At 35.0% G+C, this 17,503-nt stretch overlaps 3 protein-coding genes across 3 annotated transcripts; 1 reads left to right on the top strand and 2 right to left on the bottom strand.

Annotated features, from left to right (window-relative positions):
• The first annotated feature begins 603 nt into the window (after positions 1-603).
• Positions 604-6,560, top strand: LOC18589808 (protein RETICULATA-RELATED 6, chloroplastic-like). Its single transcript, XM_018127652.2, has 8 exons — positions 604-1,290; positions 1,490-1,619; positions 2,109-2,639; positions 3,824-3,931; positions 4,264-4,803; positions 5,394-5,507; positions 5,921-6,068; positions 6,359-6,560. The coding sequence occupies exons 1-7, from the start codon at positions 662-664 to the stop codon at positions 6,065-6,067; spliced, it is 2,199 nt and encodes a 732-aa protein (XP_017983141.2). The 5' UTR covers positions 604-661; the 3' UTR covers position 6,068; positions 6,359-6,560.
• A 326-nt stretch (positions 6,561-6,886) lies between these two features.
• LOC18589809 (arogenate dehydrogenase 1, chloroplastic-like) lies at positions 6,887-8,710 on the bottom strand. Its single transcript, XM_018127654.2, has 7 exons — positions 8,338-8,710; positions 8,070-8,238; positions 7,833-7,988; positions 7,644-7,726; positions 7,492-7,561; positions 7,287-7,361; positions 6,887-7,171 (listed from the first exon to the last, which is right to left on the bottom strand). Exons 1-7 carry the CDS (start codon positions 8,511-8,513, stop codon positions 7,064-7,066), a joined length of 837 nt encoding a protein of 278 aa, XP_017983143.2. The 5' UTR covers positions 8,514-8,710; the 3' UTR covers positions 6,887-7,063.
• A 6,820-nt stretch (positions 8,711-15,530) lies between these two features.
• On the bottom strand, positions 15,531-17,177 carry LOC18589811 (uncharacterized). Its single transcript, XM_018126712.2, has one exon. It carries the CDS (start codon positions 17,081-17,083, stop codon positions 16,088-16,090), a length of 996 nt encoding a protein of 331 aa, XP_017982201.2. The 5' UTR covers positions 17,084-17,177; the 3' UTR covers positions 15,531-16,087.
• Between the last annotated feature and the right edge of the window lie 326 nt (positions 17,178-17,503).

Below are 17,503 nucleotides of genomic sequence, written 5' to 3' on the forward strand. Positions count from 1 at the left end.
TTTTAAATTTGAAATGTTAATAATTAATAACTAATATATGAATGATTTTTATTGGTGAGTTATAATTAATTTATGAATTAATTGCTTTTATAATTTTTTAATTTTATAACTAATATATTTTTTTAATCTTTTAATTTCCATTGATATAGAGTGTTAAATTAGTAAAAGGAATATGAAGATGACTATTTCATTCACCCTAACTGTACACGTTCTAAGAGTTGTCCTCGATAGAAAGAGATCCAATAACATTGACACACCATAGGGCTCGATCTAATTATAAATATGTATGTTTTGAATTGAATATTTAGCTCGTCCAATTAATACTCGAGAATTAAAAAAAAATTGATAATGTGAAATAGGAGTAGTATTTTTCTGCCAACAGTAAAAACCACGTGTATATATATATTTTCCTTTGAGAAAAAAAATAAAAAAAAAAGTCCATAAGCTCAAACCACATGAAACACAAGCCTATCTGGCATTCACATAACCATATCTTGTTGGGAAGTTGTTGTACTCAAAGTCACAAAATGCCAAAAACAGTCATTTCAATCTCCAAATTATCTGACTCAACCAAGTGTCATCTCAATCTTCAATTAATAAAGGCACAAAATACAGATGCCTGATTCGCTCCCTGGCCAGGCCAGCCATGTAGTAAGGACCAATGGATCAAAACTCTCTTCTTCTCCCCAAAAGAATGAAGCCCCACACTTACATCACCACCTCTAATTCTAATCCTGTAGCTGCACCTTACCTTCCTACACGACGTCGTCTCCCTTCCTTAACTCGCCACGTCACTTTATCCCTCAACGCACAATACAACCGCGAGGATGCTCGCCGTCGCTCCTCCTCCGCCGAATATTCCCTCGCTCGGCGAGCCGTTTTACTCACTCCCTTCCTCGCCGCCGCCGGCTCTTGCCTCCAACAATCACCGTATTTGCATTCAATGGCCGAGGAAATGACGTCACCTTCCCCGCCGTCGACTCTGCCTCCTCCTAAGGTGGTGCAAGAGGAGGAGGTAGTCTCGGCGAGGATATACGACGCGACGGCTATAGGGGAGCCGTTGGCGGTGGGGAAAGATAAGACGAAAGTGTGGGAGAAGTTGATGAGCGCGAGGATTGTTTATTTAGGGGAAGCTGAGCAAGTTCCGATTAGAGATGATAAAGACTTGGAGCTTGAGATTATTAAGAATTTAAAAAAACGGTGTGTCGAAAGCGAGAGGCCGTTGGCTTTGGCCATCGAAGCTTTTCCTTCCGATTTACAAAAACAACTCAATCAGTTCATGGATAAAAGGTTCCTTTCTATTGCTATAATTTCTGTTTCTAATTAAATAATTTGTAATTTCTAAAAGTTTGATCCTATACATGTATTATTGACGATTGGTGTATATATTGTTTAAAATAGAAGCAATGTGTATCTGTGGAGAGATTGGAATATCTGTGTTTTAAAGTTTTGAGAATGCTTATAATTCTGAGAGTGATGTTGTCGACAGGATAGATGGAGAAGAATTGAAATCTTATGTTTCACATTGGCCAGCTCAAAGGTGGCAGGAGTATGAGCCTCTTTTAAATTATTGTCGCGATAACGAATTTCGCCTTGTTGCTTGTGGAACTCCATTAAAGGTACTCTTATGCTCTCACATAGTTACTGGGAATGTTGCACTGCTCATCCTCTTTGCATCAACTATGGCTTCATCCTTTCTGTGTTTAACTCGTTGCTTTGTAACCTTCTTGGTTTGTTGAAAAGTGCTGATTACTACAACTTCAACTTTCTTTTTTGGGTCTAACGGCAAGCATGTCTTGTCAGTTTGTTGTAACAGGTCCTATTAGTTGCTATCATGTTCAAAAGACACATTTTTTGAATCTGAGTATACTACTTGAGGTTTCAAGTTTAAATCTTGGGGATGGGGAGGGTTAACTCCATTCTCCCGTAGTGTAACCCAAGATAATTGTGGTCTCATATGGAAAAAAAAAAAAAAAAGAAAAGAAAAATGACTAAAATCTTGTTCTTCTGTTTTCGTTTTGTTTCATTTTTATGTTCTCATTCTATCATTTTAGTTTGTGCACAAGGCCATATAGTGAATATGGAGTATTCTAATTATTTTGTTATAGATCCTAAGGACTGTGCAAGCTGAAGGTATTCGTGGCCTCTCCAAGGCTGAGCGTAAAGTATATGCTCCTCCAGCTGGTTCTGGGTTCATCTCAGGCTTTAGTTCTATTTCACGCAGATCATCAATGGATAATCATTTCCCAACTCAGTCAATTCCATTTGGTCCAAGTTCATTTTTATCTGCACAAGCAAGAGTGGTAGAGGAATATAACATGACCCAAATTATTCTAAACGAAGTTGCAGATGAAGGAGGTACTGGTTTGTTAGTAGTGGTAACAGGTGCAAACCATGTCCAATTTGGTTCCAGAGGGACAGGGGTGCCTGCCAGAATTTCAATGAAGATTCAGAAGAAGAACCAAGTAGTTTTACTCCTTGATCCTGAAAGGCAGTACATAAGAAGAGAGGGAGACGTCCCTGTTGCTGATTTTTTGTGGTATTCTGCAGCCAGACCATGCAGTAGAAATTGTTTTGATCGTGCTGAAATTGCTCGAGTTATGAATGCAGCTGGCAGGCAGCGAGATGCCCTACCCCAGGTTAGCTTTGCTGCAGTCTTCATGGAAGTGTATATTTTACGTCCTTGATTTGATTGGTATTTATGCTCTTTTTGGATGCATTGCTTGCCTGATTTAAGGTTTTTCTTTTTTTTCTCTTCTGTATATTTTAAGAAATGATTTGTGCTAAGCTTGATTAATATCAACACTCAACAGTTACATATGGTTTCGAACAACTTCTTTTTTTTTTTTAAAACTCTATATGTTTTTTAACAGTTGTATAAATGCAAAGCTTGATGTTTTCAAACTTTGTGCCGAATAGACACACACAGACACTCATGCACATACACAATTGACTTCATAAATTTCAATATGTGGCATAAAGTTTATAAAGCTATAAAGTTTAGATGATACTTTTTTTGATATTTTTAAGGAAAAGGAATATGCTTGTCCTGTTGTTTTAGGTGGAAAATCAGTATGGTTTGCAGTTCCCTTGTAACTGTAGTAATAGAGTTTGAAAGTTCCTTTGTATTTTTTACAAGTTACTTGAGAATGTTTTTGAAACATAGTTACCATTTTGTAAAATTTCATGTGGCTACAATAACATATGCACCAGGATGGTAAAAACAAAAAGATAATGTGACTGATTTACTTGTATTGTACTGAAAAGAGAAGCAATGGCAATTGCAAAGATTGAACAAGTCATTTATAGATTGAGCTTGCTGAAACTTTGCTTATTTCATTATTTTTTGAATTTCAAAACCACAAAATCGGTTTCCTTGATTATAAGTCTAAGGTGACTAAGCTAACAAGTAAAAAAAAATGTTGTTTATTAGTTTGTTCCCTAGATGTTTTCACACTTAACTATGGATCCTGTAATACTCCTGTGAGGCAACAGATGAAAATCTAAGAACCACTGTTCCCATGTTATTTAGTTCTTTCTTGATTGCTATTGGATATTCCGTGAATTACAGTATGTTTAGGGTGAAGGGGGATAAGTTCTTTGATGTAAGTTTTTAACTGAAGATTCCTTAATATTGTATTAAGGTTTTGATTTGCATGAGTTTGTTGAACATGATATCTTTGTTGGTTAGCAAGCTATTTATCTTCCTTTTCTTGCTTCTCTTCCCCTTATTATTTTCATTATTATGAAGTTATTATTTATCTAATTTCTGAGGGCATCACTCTTCTCTTCTTATGAAGATTATTTGTGAAATATGTAACAGGACCTTCAAAAAGGACTTGACCTTGGTTTGGTATCTCCCGAGGTCCTGCAGAACTTTTTTGATCTGGAGCAATATCCTCTTATTTCGGAGCTCACCCATCGCTTCCAGGTATATTCACTTTCTAGAAGTGAAATTTATTTATAATAATTGTTGTTAACAGGTACTGGTTTGTTAGTAGTGGTACCTCTTATGAGAACCAAACTAGTGTCTGTTTGTGACGTGTATAGAATAAACAAATCACTTACAAGATTGTCCAAATCTAATAGAAAGTGAAATTTATTTATAATAATTGTTGTTAACAGGTACTGGTTTGTTAGTAGTGGTACCTCTTATGAGAACCAAACTAGTGTCTGTTTGTGATGTGTATAGAATAAACAAATCACTTACAAGATTGTCCACATCGAAAAGTGCTCAACTGGCAATGGATCATTTTGATACAGGGTTTCAGAGAAAGATTGTTAGCAGATCCCAAATTCTTGCATAGATTAGCTATAGAAGAAGCTATATCGATAACAACTACTCTCTTGGCACAGTATGAGAGGCGTAAAGAAAATTTCTTTGAAGAGCTTGACTATGTAATTACAGATACAGTCCGGGGATCAGTTGTTGATTTTTTTACTGTATGGCTGCCTGCCCCAACTATCTCATTCCTCTCATATGCTGATGGAGCTGACAACATGGATGCATTAAAAGGTCTCCTTGGTTCAATACCTGATAACGCATTTCAGAAGAATCTTGCAGGGAAGGACTGGAATCTCAGTCACAGATTAGCATCTGTGCTTGTTGGTGGTCTGAAACTGGCTAGTGTTGGATTTATTTCTAGCATTGGGACTGTGGCTGCCTCAAATATTTTATATGCAATACGCAAAGTCCTCAATCCAAAATTGGTTTCTGAGCAACAAATTAGAAGATCACCGATACTCAAAACAGCTGCTGTTTATGGATGCTTTCTAGGTACATCTGCAAATCTTCGTTATCAGGTAAGAAGAATGCTTGTCAAATAAGTTTGGCGATGCCAAGAACTTTCTTTGCTTTATTATGAAAAAACTTTTTGGTCTATGTTGCTCCGACTTTTCATTTTCCTAAAGTACCACTGTTGTGTCAGATACATATCTAATGCTAACACATTAAAGTGGTCATTGAAATGGGGGCTTGGCTGTCCAAATATAAGGAAAAATTTAAGAAAATTTAATTTACTTGTGTCAGACACATGCTGTTGTCCAACATTCACACCCAAGTCTGAGCAACATAGTTTTTGGCATGTGTTCATGATAATTTAATTGTAAGATGTATTCCTTCCTCCATCCAGTGAATATGTAAGGTATGGGAATGTATCTGCTGTATGCAAAAGAATATTTGCTTTTCATTATGATTTTCTTGAATCAAATGATCAAGAGAAAGTTGTGTTAGATTGAGGTTACAGTTTTAAATACTTTGCTGGTAAACTCTGACACTCACCTGGTTTAGACCTGGACTAACACTCTCCTCGCTCATTTGGACTGATGCATATTTGTACTTTTAGTTTTGTCTGGTATCTGGTTGGTATAAAATTAAAATGAACTAAATGCAGATCATCGCTGGAATTGTGGAGCATCGCATTTCTGATGAATTTTCTTCTCAAACATTACTTGTGAATATGCTTTCTTTTGTTGTTCGGACTGTCAACTCCTACTGGGGAACGCAGGTTAGAATTATCTTCATTTGGTAGTTTCATTTATCTCTGATTCTTAATCGCAATGTCTAATTGTATTTAGATCCCTTAGGTCATGTCATGTTGTAGCAACAGTATCATAATTCTGAGGACCAGATCATTGGAAACTATATAATCTCATACTACTACATTAAATTATGCTGCCGGAGTTACGCTATTTAATTTGAACAGCAGCTGCATGGTTTACCTTTGACAGTGATAAGTTTCATTTTATTTAATTTCTACATTAACTGTTACCTGCTTCATAAATTTGATTAATGCACGCTGAGATACCATTTAGTCTGGTTCCATGTCACCATCGGTACCACCAGTAAGAGCATCCCCTAGCAACAGTCTTGCAGGTCTAGAATGTTAATTTAGTTTTGTTGCTTACTTGAATGCAACAGCAATGGGTCGATCTTGCTCGCTTTTCGGGACTGCAAACTCGGAAGAATAAACCACCTTCTTACCAGACTCCAGATTCGCCTAATCCTGCTGCATTGGAATGCAACACTGCAGAAGAGGCCAATATTGATGAATTAAAGAATCAGTGAGGTGATTTTGTATTTTATGTTGTCATTTTAATTTATATTTTATGTTTTTTACACCCCTTTCAACCACGGTACCACAGTAAAAGTCCTTCAACATTAATTCTTACCAATTAATGGAGAATGCAAGGATGGCATTCGAGCAGTAGCCGCAAATGCATTGCGAGTACATTGATTCAATACAGCTTCAAATTATCTAATAACAGAATGAATGGCTGCACCCTTGATTTGAAACCTTTTCTTCAAAACAAGTTATGTTGACTTAAGGGCTCTTCTGTAATCTATTCGGTTTTGTAGAGTTTGGCATCAGGGAAATTAGCGTGTCTTGTAAAGACACTGCTATAGTTTGCAGTTACGAATCTTCACCATGTCCTTAGATCCACCATGAGAGCCTATCTGTTGCTAGCAACGCAGGAAGGCTCTTGACATTTTAGTCAACTATATCTGTATCATCTGCGCATTAAATATAACATACATTCAGTACCAAAATTTTGGAAAATTTAGACTTCGGACTCAAATATTGGTTGGCATTTTGCAAGAATCCCTCAAGAGTCGACAGTTCCTTTCATTTTTTTATATTTCTCATTGTGTTATAAAATATTTGCCATGATTGATTTTATAACCTCTAGCTTGATATGCTGATTGTGCTGACCGTATTAAGCTCAGAGTTTAAAAATTTGTGGTTTCTAATTTCATGCTATTCATTTCGGGCTTAGCTCAAGCTGTGGGGGGAGGCGTAGGGGGAGATTGGTAAAGTATGCTCCTCGTAACAAAAAGGAAAAAAAACAAAAACAGATTTATGAAATTAACAGGAGTCACCTAACATCTGAGGAAATCTTTGTTTAATTATATAATGTCCTTACTGTTTGCTATTCTCAAACAGGAAGTAGCCTGCAGCTTGCTTGCCTTGTAATGACCGTACCAATGTTTTTAAAGATTATTCTTAAAATTTTGAAAAGGGTGAAAAAAAGGTCTGAGTCAACAATTAATGGAACATTTTTGTTAGCAAGAGTCCATTTGATGGTTAGACTTGTTGGGAATTTGCTCTTCGTTCGCCGTCTGTAGCAGCTTCTTCTTGACCATTTGAAAAGCATGCTCTAGATTCATCAACTGCATCATCGGTGATAAAAGTTAATGTTTTTATTTTGTAAACTTGCTAGTAGAAAGTATATCAATTTTAAAAAGTGCAAAATTCATTTGTAGAACACAGGTAAGAGCTGCATACCTCTTGTTTGGCAAATCTGTTATGGATGAATAATCCGCTGAACAGATCGAAACTATCATTGGTGGTGCTCTCTTTCTGCAATTAATCTCATATTATTACATCCCTAAACTTTGAATGTTTCCAATGCTCCTACCCTTTCTGAGAAGCTTGGAGCAAATTGGAGAAGAGAAAAATGCATTAGACTAAGTCGGCTGATTGAACTGACCAATTTAACTAGTGTTTCGAAGCTTTTGGTGTTAATTGACGTAGATTCAATTCCGGTTTCTGACAAAATCCTAGCAAAGTAGAAAGCATAATTTTAGTTTTATAGTTGTTGAAAGGAAATAAGGTTGAAATTGGGTGAGGTTCACTTGATACCTGCCGATAGCATGAGTAAGAAATTGACTCCTAGCAGCCAGTCTGTCATGTTCTTCACAGGACATTTGCATCATTCTGCAACCCTATCCCAACATATAATAACGTGGACTATCAAATCAGTGTATTGTTAAAATTATGTTTTCTCCATTCTGCCGAAAGAAAAGACAAATCAAATACGCATTGGCTTACCTGACGTTCAAAGATGCGTAGGAAGCTGGAACACGTAGCTTCATCCCTCACCCGAACTTTGTCATACATTAAAACAAGATCTTCCCACCCACTTTTGCCACTTTCGGGTCCAAACATGGGATGAGTGCAAAGCAAGTCCATTTCCTCTGGCAAAACCTGAACAAAAGCACCTTCATCCTCAACCTGGAAACAGAAATATGATCTATCATTGGTGACGGAAAAAGCATAACATCATACTTGCAAAAGAACGTCCCTTGGGTGTTCTTTGACGGAAAGCACGTCGACGAAGAGTGTCCGGCGTTTAAGGCAACGGAATGGGATTGACTTGAGCATCTTTGATAGAGATAGGATGGATGTGCTTATCAATATGACATCGTTATCTGCTTCAACGAATGCAGCTACATCCCTAACAACGCAGAAACAAAGGATTGAACAAAAATAAATGTGTCGGATTTGCATAAAATTTCCGTTAATTTCATTAAATTCATGTTCGAATCAAAGCTACCTGAAGAAGGAAATACCCAATTGATGACAGAGCTGGGAATAATCTGTCCGAGAAGTTGCACTTATGGTATGGCCTTGTTGGATCATTGTCTTTGCCAGGAACTGCCCAAATGTGCCAAAACCGACTATGCCTATATTTAGTGTCAGTGAGGAAAAGGAATCAGATGAAGAAGACATGGCTGAGGGAGACAAAAAACACTCAGCAAAGAAAGAGAAGAGGAGGGGTGGGAGTAGGGTTTTGGATTAGATGTCTTTCAAGAGAAGAGGCGAGCTTAAATAGTGCTAAAAAAGGTCAGCCGGCATGTCGTGTATTCAAGTCGAAGACTTTGACATATGTGATGAATACTGAACCAAGATATTTGTGGACGATGGCCCAGCTAGTGTATAAACCTTCCATTTTTGTGATTCGTGGACCTTTTCATTTTGGGCCTGTGCCTCCGGAGGCTGCAAATGACCTAGATTCCTCTATTGTTGCATTTAAAAGGGAGAACAAGATGTACAGGCTTAGGATTTTTATCGAAGAAGATTTTAAGTTGTATTAATTTAAGGCTAGAAAGGGCGGAGCAGATAAAAGGGTTTAGAGAGGTTATTTCTGGAATGAATAGGGAAAAAAGAAACACTAGGCCTAGGTGAAATAATATTCACATTTTCTCAAATGGTCGACTCCAACATGAGATGGCCGATGCAGCTTCAGAGAAAAAGTTCAAAGGCCTAAGCTAAAGAAACAATTTTTTTGTTAGTATATTATATTATTACGAGTATGTAACGGCTTTGAAGTAGAATGTAATTACATTTTCCATTATAATGGAAATCTCCATCAAATTCTTTATGGACCGTCACTTCAAACAGTCTTGCAGAACTTCGATATCCAACTTAACCTTAGTAACTTGTTCAACGATATAAGCCAGCATTTCTTCTGTGTTTTGTTATTCATTTGTTTATTTCTATTGATGGAGGCCCATTATTGGGCTATTGCCTCACAATGGAAGGTAGCGTCTCCATTCCCGAAAATTTCACGTGTATTTTATTTTGTTATTCAATTTAAGATCTCGAAATTGGATCTTACATGTCCTCTTTAACTCTATTGGTTGTCCTCTTTAACTCTTTCTTTTATTTTATTTTTTTTTTAAGTTTGATCATATTTCCACCTTATGTTTTTAATTTTTTTCAATGTAAATATTAATTACTTATGAGTAGGTAAATAGAACTCATATGCAAGTAAACATGACTCAGTTGAAGAAGAAAAGAAACATAGACAATCGATTACTACAAAATAATCACTTAATTTCAATGAAATTTTTGGCCAATAGAGTTCATATTTCATATCCATTACCGATGGATTACAAAATTAATCATGAATCGATACAAGTAGTACATCTACAGGCACGTTTGACTCTCAAAATGGAATAAAAAACAAATAAAATAACTATTTTGTGAGAATTGAATAAAATATGAATAATTATTAAATAGTTTGATTTATGTAATGAAATTGTCACTATGACATTATTCTAATATTTGATTGATAAAAAATAACTTTGAAATAATAAAGAAATATGTGATGAAAAGATAAAAATACACTCCATTATAATTTATGATTTTCAATTTAAAATATTTATTTTTTTGATAATTATTAAAAATATTAATAAATTTTTAATTAAAATTTTAATATGAAGAATTTAATTTAATTTAGTTTTTTAAAAATATTAATAATTTATAATTAAACCTTTAACATGATTATTTTATTTTATGTTATTATTTTTATATTTAAAATATTCAAATATAAAAAATTTATAATTAAAGTTTTAATTTCATTCTTTAATTTGAAATATTATTTTTTTATAATTCATGATTAAAGCTTAAAATATTTTATTTTAATTTCATTTTGATTTTTTTTTTCAGTGAAAGAAGATGTGCTACCACAATGGAGTGCGGATCTCTTATTCCTTGTGGTTGGATTTGGTAATTAAAGTGCCAAATTGACATTTCCCACGATTGGATTTGATCGTTAGAACGCCGAACCAATGCTCTGGCGATCGAATCTGGCTATGGAAGGTCTTATATATGCTTGTAATTTTTAAAATTAGTTAAAGGTATTTTTGTTTAATCACTTTTTTATGTTATTCTAATTTGAACGGAATAATCTTTTCAAAAGAAAAATCAGTAATAATTATTTCACTCTTTCTCGAAATGGTAATTTTTCAAAATAATCATTTCGTGAAGCTAACATAGTACTATTCGGGTAGAGTTAGGAGCTAACATGGTTAAGTCACAACAATTGCAATCAGCAATTGAAATTACTTTCCACGAATAAACAATGATAGTGAAATAATCTACAAAGCTTTTCAATAAAACAAAAAGAGTAATCAATTAAACGAGCAACCAAGATCTGTATCCAACAAAGTTTAAACCACAAGAACTACCAATATTCAGCTTTGAGACATTTAAATAAAAGATCTTAATACTATTAAAGATAATTTTAATTTTTAAAAAAAAGAAATAAAAGAAATTAACTTGTGAAAGACTGTAGAGAAAAAGAACGTGAAAATTAATACGGTAAAACTAATTGGCATACTAATCCAAAATAAATAAGGATAAACAATTAGAGAAAGTGTCAAAATTACACTACGGAGAACAATAACATGAATATTAATACTTACATTATCAAAATCGAATAAAACTTAAACCATGAGATCTCAAAACCTAAAATCTTTGGTGCACTTTTCTTGATAGTTATAGATTTAAGTTTTTTCACTTTAAGAATATAAAAGGAGTTTAAATGGCCTAAAATAGAGTCAAGTACTCCATAGATCCTTGATGTTTTCATCAATTTAGTCTCTCTATCTTAAAATTGGTTAATTTAATTCTTGTATTTTGAGATTTTATGCAATTGAGTCCCTCCCCTTAATATCGTCCAAATAGATCGGTAATGGTGCTTATGGTTGTTTGTGCACCTTGCGTTGACATGTCAAACTATGCTGATGTGACATGCTTGAAATTTTTTTTTGAAAATTTTTTCCTCGTCAGTTTTTTTATACCATGTTATAGAAGTTAAATTGAACAAAAATGTAAATTACGTGGACTAAAAAGAACAAGTTTGTAGAGTACAAGGATTAAATTGAATAAAAATCTATCATATATTATAAAGACTAAATTGAGTACCTTTGCTAGTTTTTGCTTAGCATTACGTTGATACCAAAAATGTTCTTTTACACATTAGAGGTTATTTTTTAGTAATTAAAACTATTGACTTTCCATTTATACAAAAAATGTACAAACTAGTTACAATATTCTTTTTTGAAAGGCTAATGAATTTTCTCATTTCGCTGGAAAATATTCTCATTTCACTAGAGTAATACAAGTATATCCAATAAAAAAACTCCAGATTAACAAAAGGACCTTGTTTTTGACAATAGCCATTAAGATACCCAAAAAACATAATGTACATCACTCAATCCTTTCAATAGGCTTGTAACCTCTATTAGAACAAGTATCAAGTAAAAGTGTAACCATTGTAAACTATCCACCCCTTACAAAAGAAAGCTACCTAGATATACACAATATAGACAAAACCACAACAAAAGAAATCCTTACTCCAACAAACTCAACCATAGCAGCAAATTAAGATTTCTATATCATAAATAAAAATAGAGCATTGTCTGACCAATTGATATACAGACCCAAGACCCACAGACCCCAAACCTTTATTTTGTAAATTAGGGTTTAGTTTGACCCAAAACTCTAAACTCTAAATGCAATGACCAATTGTCATTGCCATATCAGCATAATATGACATGTCAATGCCACGTTAGCACCATTAACGGTCAATTTGGACTGCATTAGGAGGAGGGACTCGATTGCACAAAATCTCACAATACATGGACTAAATTGACCAATTTTGGGATAGAGGATATCCATAGGTGAGGAAAACTTCGAGACTTCACCAAACCATTGAGATGGTCTACGAATAATTTTTCAATTGAAGATTGTTGACCCCATTATTTAAAATTGAACAAATCATAACATCATTTTACAACTACATCAGATGCATCCGTGAAACTGAACAAAAGACTCAATTAGCTGATTTAATAAAGAATTAATTGATAAATAAGGATTAAGGAAATATAGGAATAAAATCAAGGGTAGGCTACAACAGGATAACTTAAGATTAAATGGTGTTGTTTGTGGAACGGGCTCCACAGAGGTGCTAACCCTTCTCCGTGTGTAACCACACTCTCGAACCTATCTCTAAAAAATTCATAGATCAGTTCTCATTCTTTCGATGGATCTAAACTTAATTTAGGATTTCGTAGATTAGAACCAAGTTAATAGATAACCAATCGCATTTAGAAAAAATGATTGGTGGTGACTCTTAACTCGTTTTATTTTTGCTACGTCTAGCAGTCGGGTTCTCAAACCCGCGCGTTACGACATATCCAAACGAGTAAGTTTATAGCAGAATTTAGCTTTTTGCATTTTAAGGGCATATAATATTAGACTATTATGCTATGTTTACTAAGCCATCGCTACACCAAAACCCTTCTCTCTTAGATGAAAATTACTTTTGTTCTAAAATATTGTTAACAAATGGATAGAGATCATTCTACCAAATGGCAAGTTATATATGTGAACTATAGAAACTACAAAATGAGTAGCAACAATAAGTTACTCGTGAAGATGCATGGCGATTGTTCATCTCGGAAAGTTCGTTATGTGGACCGGTCTTTTATTTGTGCTTTTAAGGAAAATGAGGCATTGGGGATTTTGGACTTTCATGTCAAGAATTGATCTCTTCTTAATAAATGGATTTGGTGTTTTGGTGAAGAAAGAGACTCTATTTTGGAGATGCATCATTGCTGAAAATAATGGTATGGACCTAAACTCTTTTATTCCTTCTTGCACTTCTTTAAGGAAATTGTTACCTATTTACAGAAAGATTGTTAGCCCCTTAGTGGATAATAGTCAATGTTAGATTTAATCAAAACTGGTTTTGGATTGCTACTTGGAAAAGGTAAACTGTATTAAATTATGACATGATGTTTGGATTAGGGATTTTTCCCTTAAAGTTGCCTTTTCTCATATTTTTGCTCTTTCATTACTTAAAAGTGGTGTTATGCTTGATTATGGTTATTGGTATGATGATATTTGGCATTGGAATATTTCTTTGGGAAGAAATCTTTTTAATTGGGAACAAGAGCAATGGAAACTTATTATGGAACTTTTGAATAATTTTTTTCTTGATTAAGAGATGTATGATAAAATTATATGGAAAGATTGCCTGAATGATATTTATTCCACCAAATCTTTTTGTGAACTTACTGTTGGTAGTGTTAATGCCAAACAGTATTTATGAAAATTAATTTGGCCAAATCTAACACCTCCCAAAGTGGAGGTTCTTTGTTGGTAAGCTCTCAAAGGAAGAATTACCATTAGAGGAGAACTTGCCATGAGGGGAATCATCAATAATAATGCTTCAATGTGCGCCATATGCAATAAAGAAATTGAGACGGTTGATCATCTTTTTTTGAGTTGTTATGACTCTTGGCGAATATGGAATTTCTGGATCGATGCTTGGGGCCGTAAGTTGGTTATTCTGAATAATATAGGGGCTTTCACTCATGCTTGGAATGGTGTCATTAACAAAAGTAGGAGTTGTCCTATTTGGCGCATGGCTTTCTTTTACATCATTTGGACAATTTGGCTCTCTAGGAACGATCTCATTTTCAAAGGTAAACCTTTTTACGTTAATCAAAATCTTGATTTTATCAAGTTAAGAATTGGTTGTTAGTGCCAAGTGGTTTAAGGATAACTTTACTGTTTTAGATATTGTAAGAGAGCCATCACTTGCTATAGCTCCATTGTTGTTGAAAAAAGTTAAACCTATGATTAAGTGGGTTAAACCTCCTTGTGGATGCATGAAATTTAATGTTAATGGAGCCACTAGGGGTTGTCCGAGGGAAGCAGGTATTGGTGGTGCTTTGAAAGATAGTGATGGCAATATCAAGATTCTTTTTTCTAAATTTGTTGGCTTTGCAGATTCTAATTTTACTGAAATCCATACTATCAAGGAAGCCTTCTTTTTTTTTTTTTTGTTGCTTGTTCTTGGGCTGGAACTCATGAACTTATTGTGGAATCGGATTCCTCTAATGTTGTTAAGTGGATTAACAATCCCCCTTTTGCTCAATGGAGAACAAGAAGTGTCTCGTGCTTGATTAATAATCTGAAATGCAAGTTCCTTAAGTGGAAAGTGGTTCACACTCCAAGATCAATGAATCAACTTGTTGATTGTTTGGCCAAGGATGGAGTTGAATGATTGGATGATCTTATTGAGGTCTTTGGCTGATTCAATTTATCTTATGCTTTGTCGCTACTGCTTATGGACTTTTTTTATTTGTGTGCTTTTTGAGTTTTTTTTCTAGTTTGCCTTCTATTATGTCTTTTTTGTTAGGAACCTGCTTTATTTTTTGGCTAATGGATCTTTGTGGTTGATGCGTTCATGTTGGTTGCAGCCTGATCTGCTATGCTCACTTTTCCTTGTACCATTTGTGAGTATGCATTTTTCTTGTGAGACTCATATGCTAATAAATTCCTTGCCATTCAAAAAAAAAAAAATTTAACATATTGTTCTTAACTTTAATTCCAATATTCCCTTTTTTTATTTTTCTTAATTCTAGGCATCATTTTGCCTAAATTGGATTTGAAAACCAAAATAAAGAAAAAAAAAAGATAAATCTTAACTCTCTTCAGCAAAATTTGAACCATATATTAAAATGTTCTTATTCACATCATAGTTCATCCTAGTCTTCATTTTATTTTTATTTACTGTTGCCAAGCAAGCATATATACGTATTGGATAAGACCAATCGTTCAGGTTAATGGGTTGAGATCTTTTCCGAAATTGATTGCAATCCCATGAAAGCTTGAATATTTCTGAAATTAAGTCAAGTTTCTATTGGATCCCAAACATATCTGGTTTGTCTGTCAGTAAATATAAAAGCATAGGCACCTTGTTTTTTTTCACCTAATTAATTTTTTTTGATTTAATAAACCAACTTGTTTTTGCAATTTGCATGTTGATGTTATAATACTTGGGAGTTTAATTCAACTCAACTCATATTAAATTTTTAAGTGAAAAAGATGAGAAATCGTAGCCATTGCTTGAGCCAAGAGAGAAATTTAAGAGATAAAGAGAATTCCTTATGGTAATTGAAACTTCAAACTACATTATTTTGAACCTTTATAAGCACATATAACCACAAACAGACGCAAGAAAACAACATTTAAATCATAAAAACAAATTAAAGATTTTTGAGAATATAGCAAATCCTTTACCCTCGATGAGGGTATGAGTCGGAGTAATCACAAGCATCCAAGAAACCATCTGATGACTTCTTGTAGCAATAATCCTTTCTCTTATTACTTCAACAACAAGTAGATAAATCCCCTTAGAGATAAAGGAAATAATAATGCAACTGCAAGCCATATAAAGAAAATGCTTCTTTATTATTAAATAAGTAAGCTTCCTTCAGTCGAGAAGAAGTAACGATTGACTTAGTAAGGTGGTGATCTATACTTAAAAGGAGGGGGAGGATATGGAAAAGAAGGTAGTGGAGATTTTATAGTACTATGGAGTTGGAGGGAATAGAGATGGTGAGATAGGAGACTTGAAAATTTAAGGGCAAGGTGATAGCTATGGCAGTGGAGGTGAAGGAGATAGGAGATGGTGATCTTTTGACGAAGAGAGAGACTGAAGGTTACTTGTAATATGGTGGTGGTGGTGACTTGTAAATGTATGGTGGAGGTGGAGGTGACGTGTACACGTATGGAGGTGGTGGTGGTGACTTGTACATGTATGGTGGAGGTGGAGGTGACTTGTAAATGTATGGAAGAGGAGGAGGTGAGTTATACTCGTATGGTGGAGGTGGTGGTGATTTGTACACGTATGGAGGAGGAGGTGGTGATTTATAAATGTATGGAGGAGGTGGTGGTGACTTATAAATGTATGGAGGTGGTGGTGGTGACTTGTACTCATATGGAGGAGGTGGGGGTGACTTGTACACGTATGGAGGAGGTGGTGGTGATTTATAAATGTATGGAGGAGGTGGAGGTGACTTATAAATGTATGGAGGTGGTGACTTGTACTCATATGGAGGAGGTGGAGGTGACTTGTAAACATATGGAGGAGGTGGTGGTGATTTATAAATGTATGGAGGAGGTGGAGGTGATTCGTATACATATGGAGGAGGTGGAGGTGACTTATAAATGTATGGAGGTGGTGGTGGTGACTTGTACACATATGGAGGTGGTGGTGGCGACTCATACTTATATGGAGGAGGTGGAGGTGACTCATACTTATATGGAGGAGGTGGTGGTGACTCATACTTATATGGAGGAGGTGGAGGTGACTCATACTTATATGGAGGAGGTGGTGGTGACTCATACTTATATGGAGGAGGTGGTGGTGACTCATACTTATATGGAGGTGGTGGTGGTGACTTGTATACATATGGAGGTGGAGGAGGCGATTTGTAAACATATGGAGGAGGAGGTGGTGACTTATACTTATATGGAGGAGGTGGAGGTGACATGTACATGTACGGAGGAAGATTCGGCGACTTATAATAATAAGGAGGTGGTTTCTCCTGGTAGTAGGGCGGTGGTGCATTGTAAGGCTCATCATCGGCAGCTGCGTTGTTGATCAGCAACCACAATGCCCAGGCATAGGCCAGGTGTGGCCAAATTTTGGCCATTTTGGGCTGAACTAGGCACTAAAACTCCCACAACTATGCACTTGTATGCGATACAAATCAAGGACTATTTCTATTTCTATTTGGCGAAGTACAATGGAGAGGTTGCAGTTTATATAGTAATATCTCCAACATCCAAGAGAATTTTAAAATGGTGAAATACGAAACTTCCAACCTTCAATCGACCTAATAATTTAACTTATCTGCTCTCAACATTTTATTATTTAATGAGGAATGGATGTGACATCCCACTGGCTCCTCATAGACTTTTGTAAATGAAGCTTGAAGCAGTCAGAGGGAATTGAATTTGAACCATTCTCAACACATTAAAAATTTAATATGGGATCTCACAAAATCGGCCAGTGTCTTAATCAATTATACGTAATATTTTTTGTATATTAAAGCGGGGACGTCGACATTATA

Source organism: Theobroma cacao, chromosome 9 (genome assembly GCF_053813885.1).
Source record: "Theobroma cacao isolate CCN51 chromosome 9, ASM5381388v1, whole genome shotgun sequence".
In the NCBI taxonomy this organism is placed as follows: domain Eukaryota; kingdom Viridiplantae; phylum Streptophyta; class Magnoliopsida; order Malvales; family Malvaceae; genus Theobroma; species Theobroma cacao.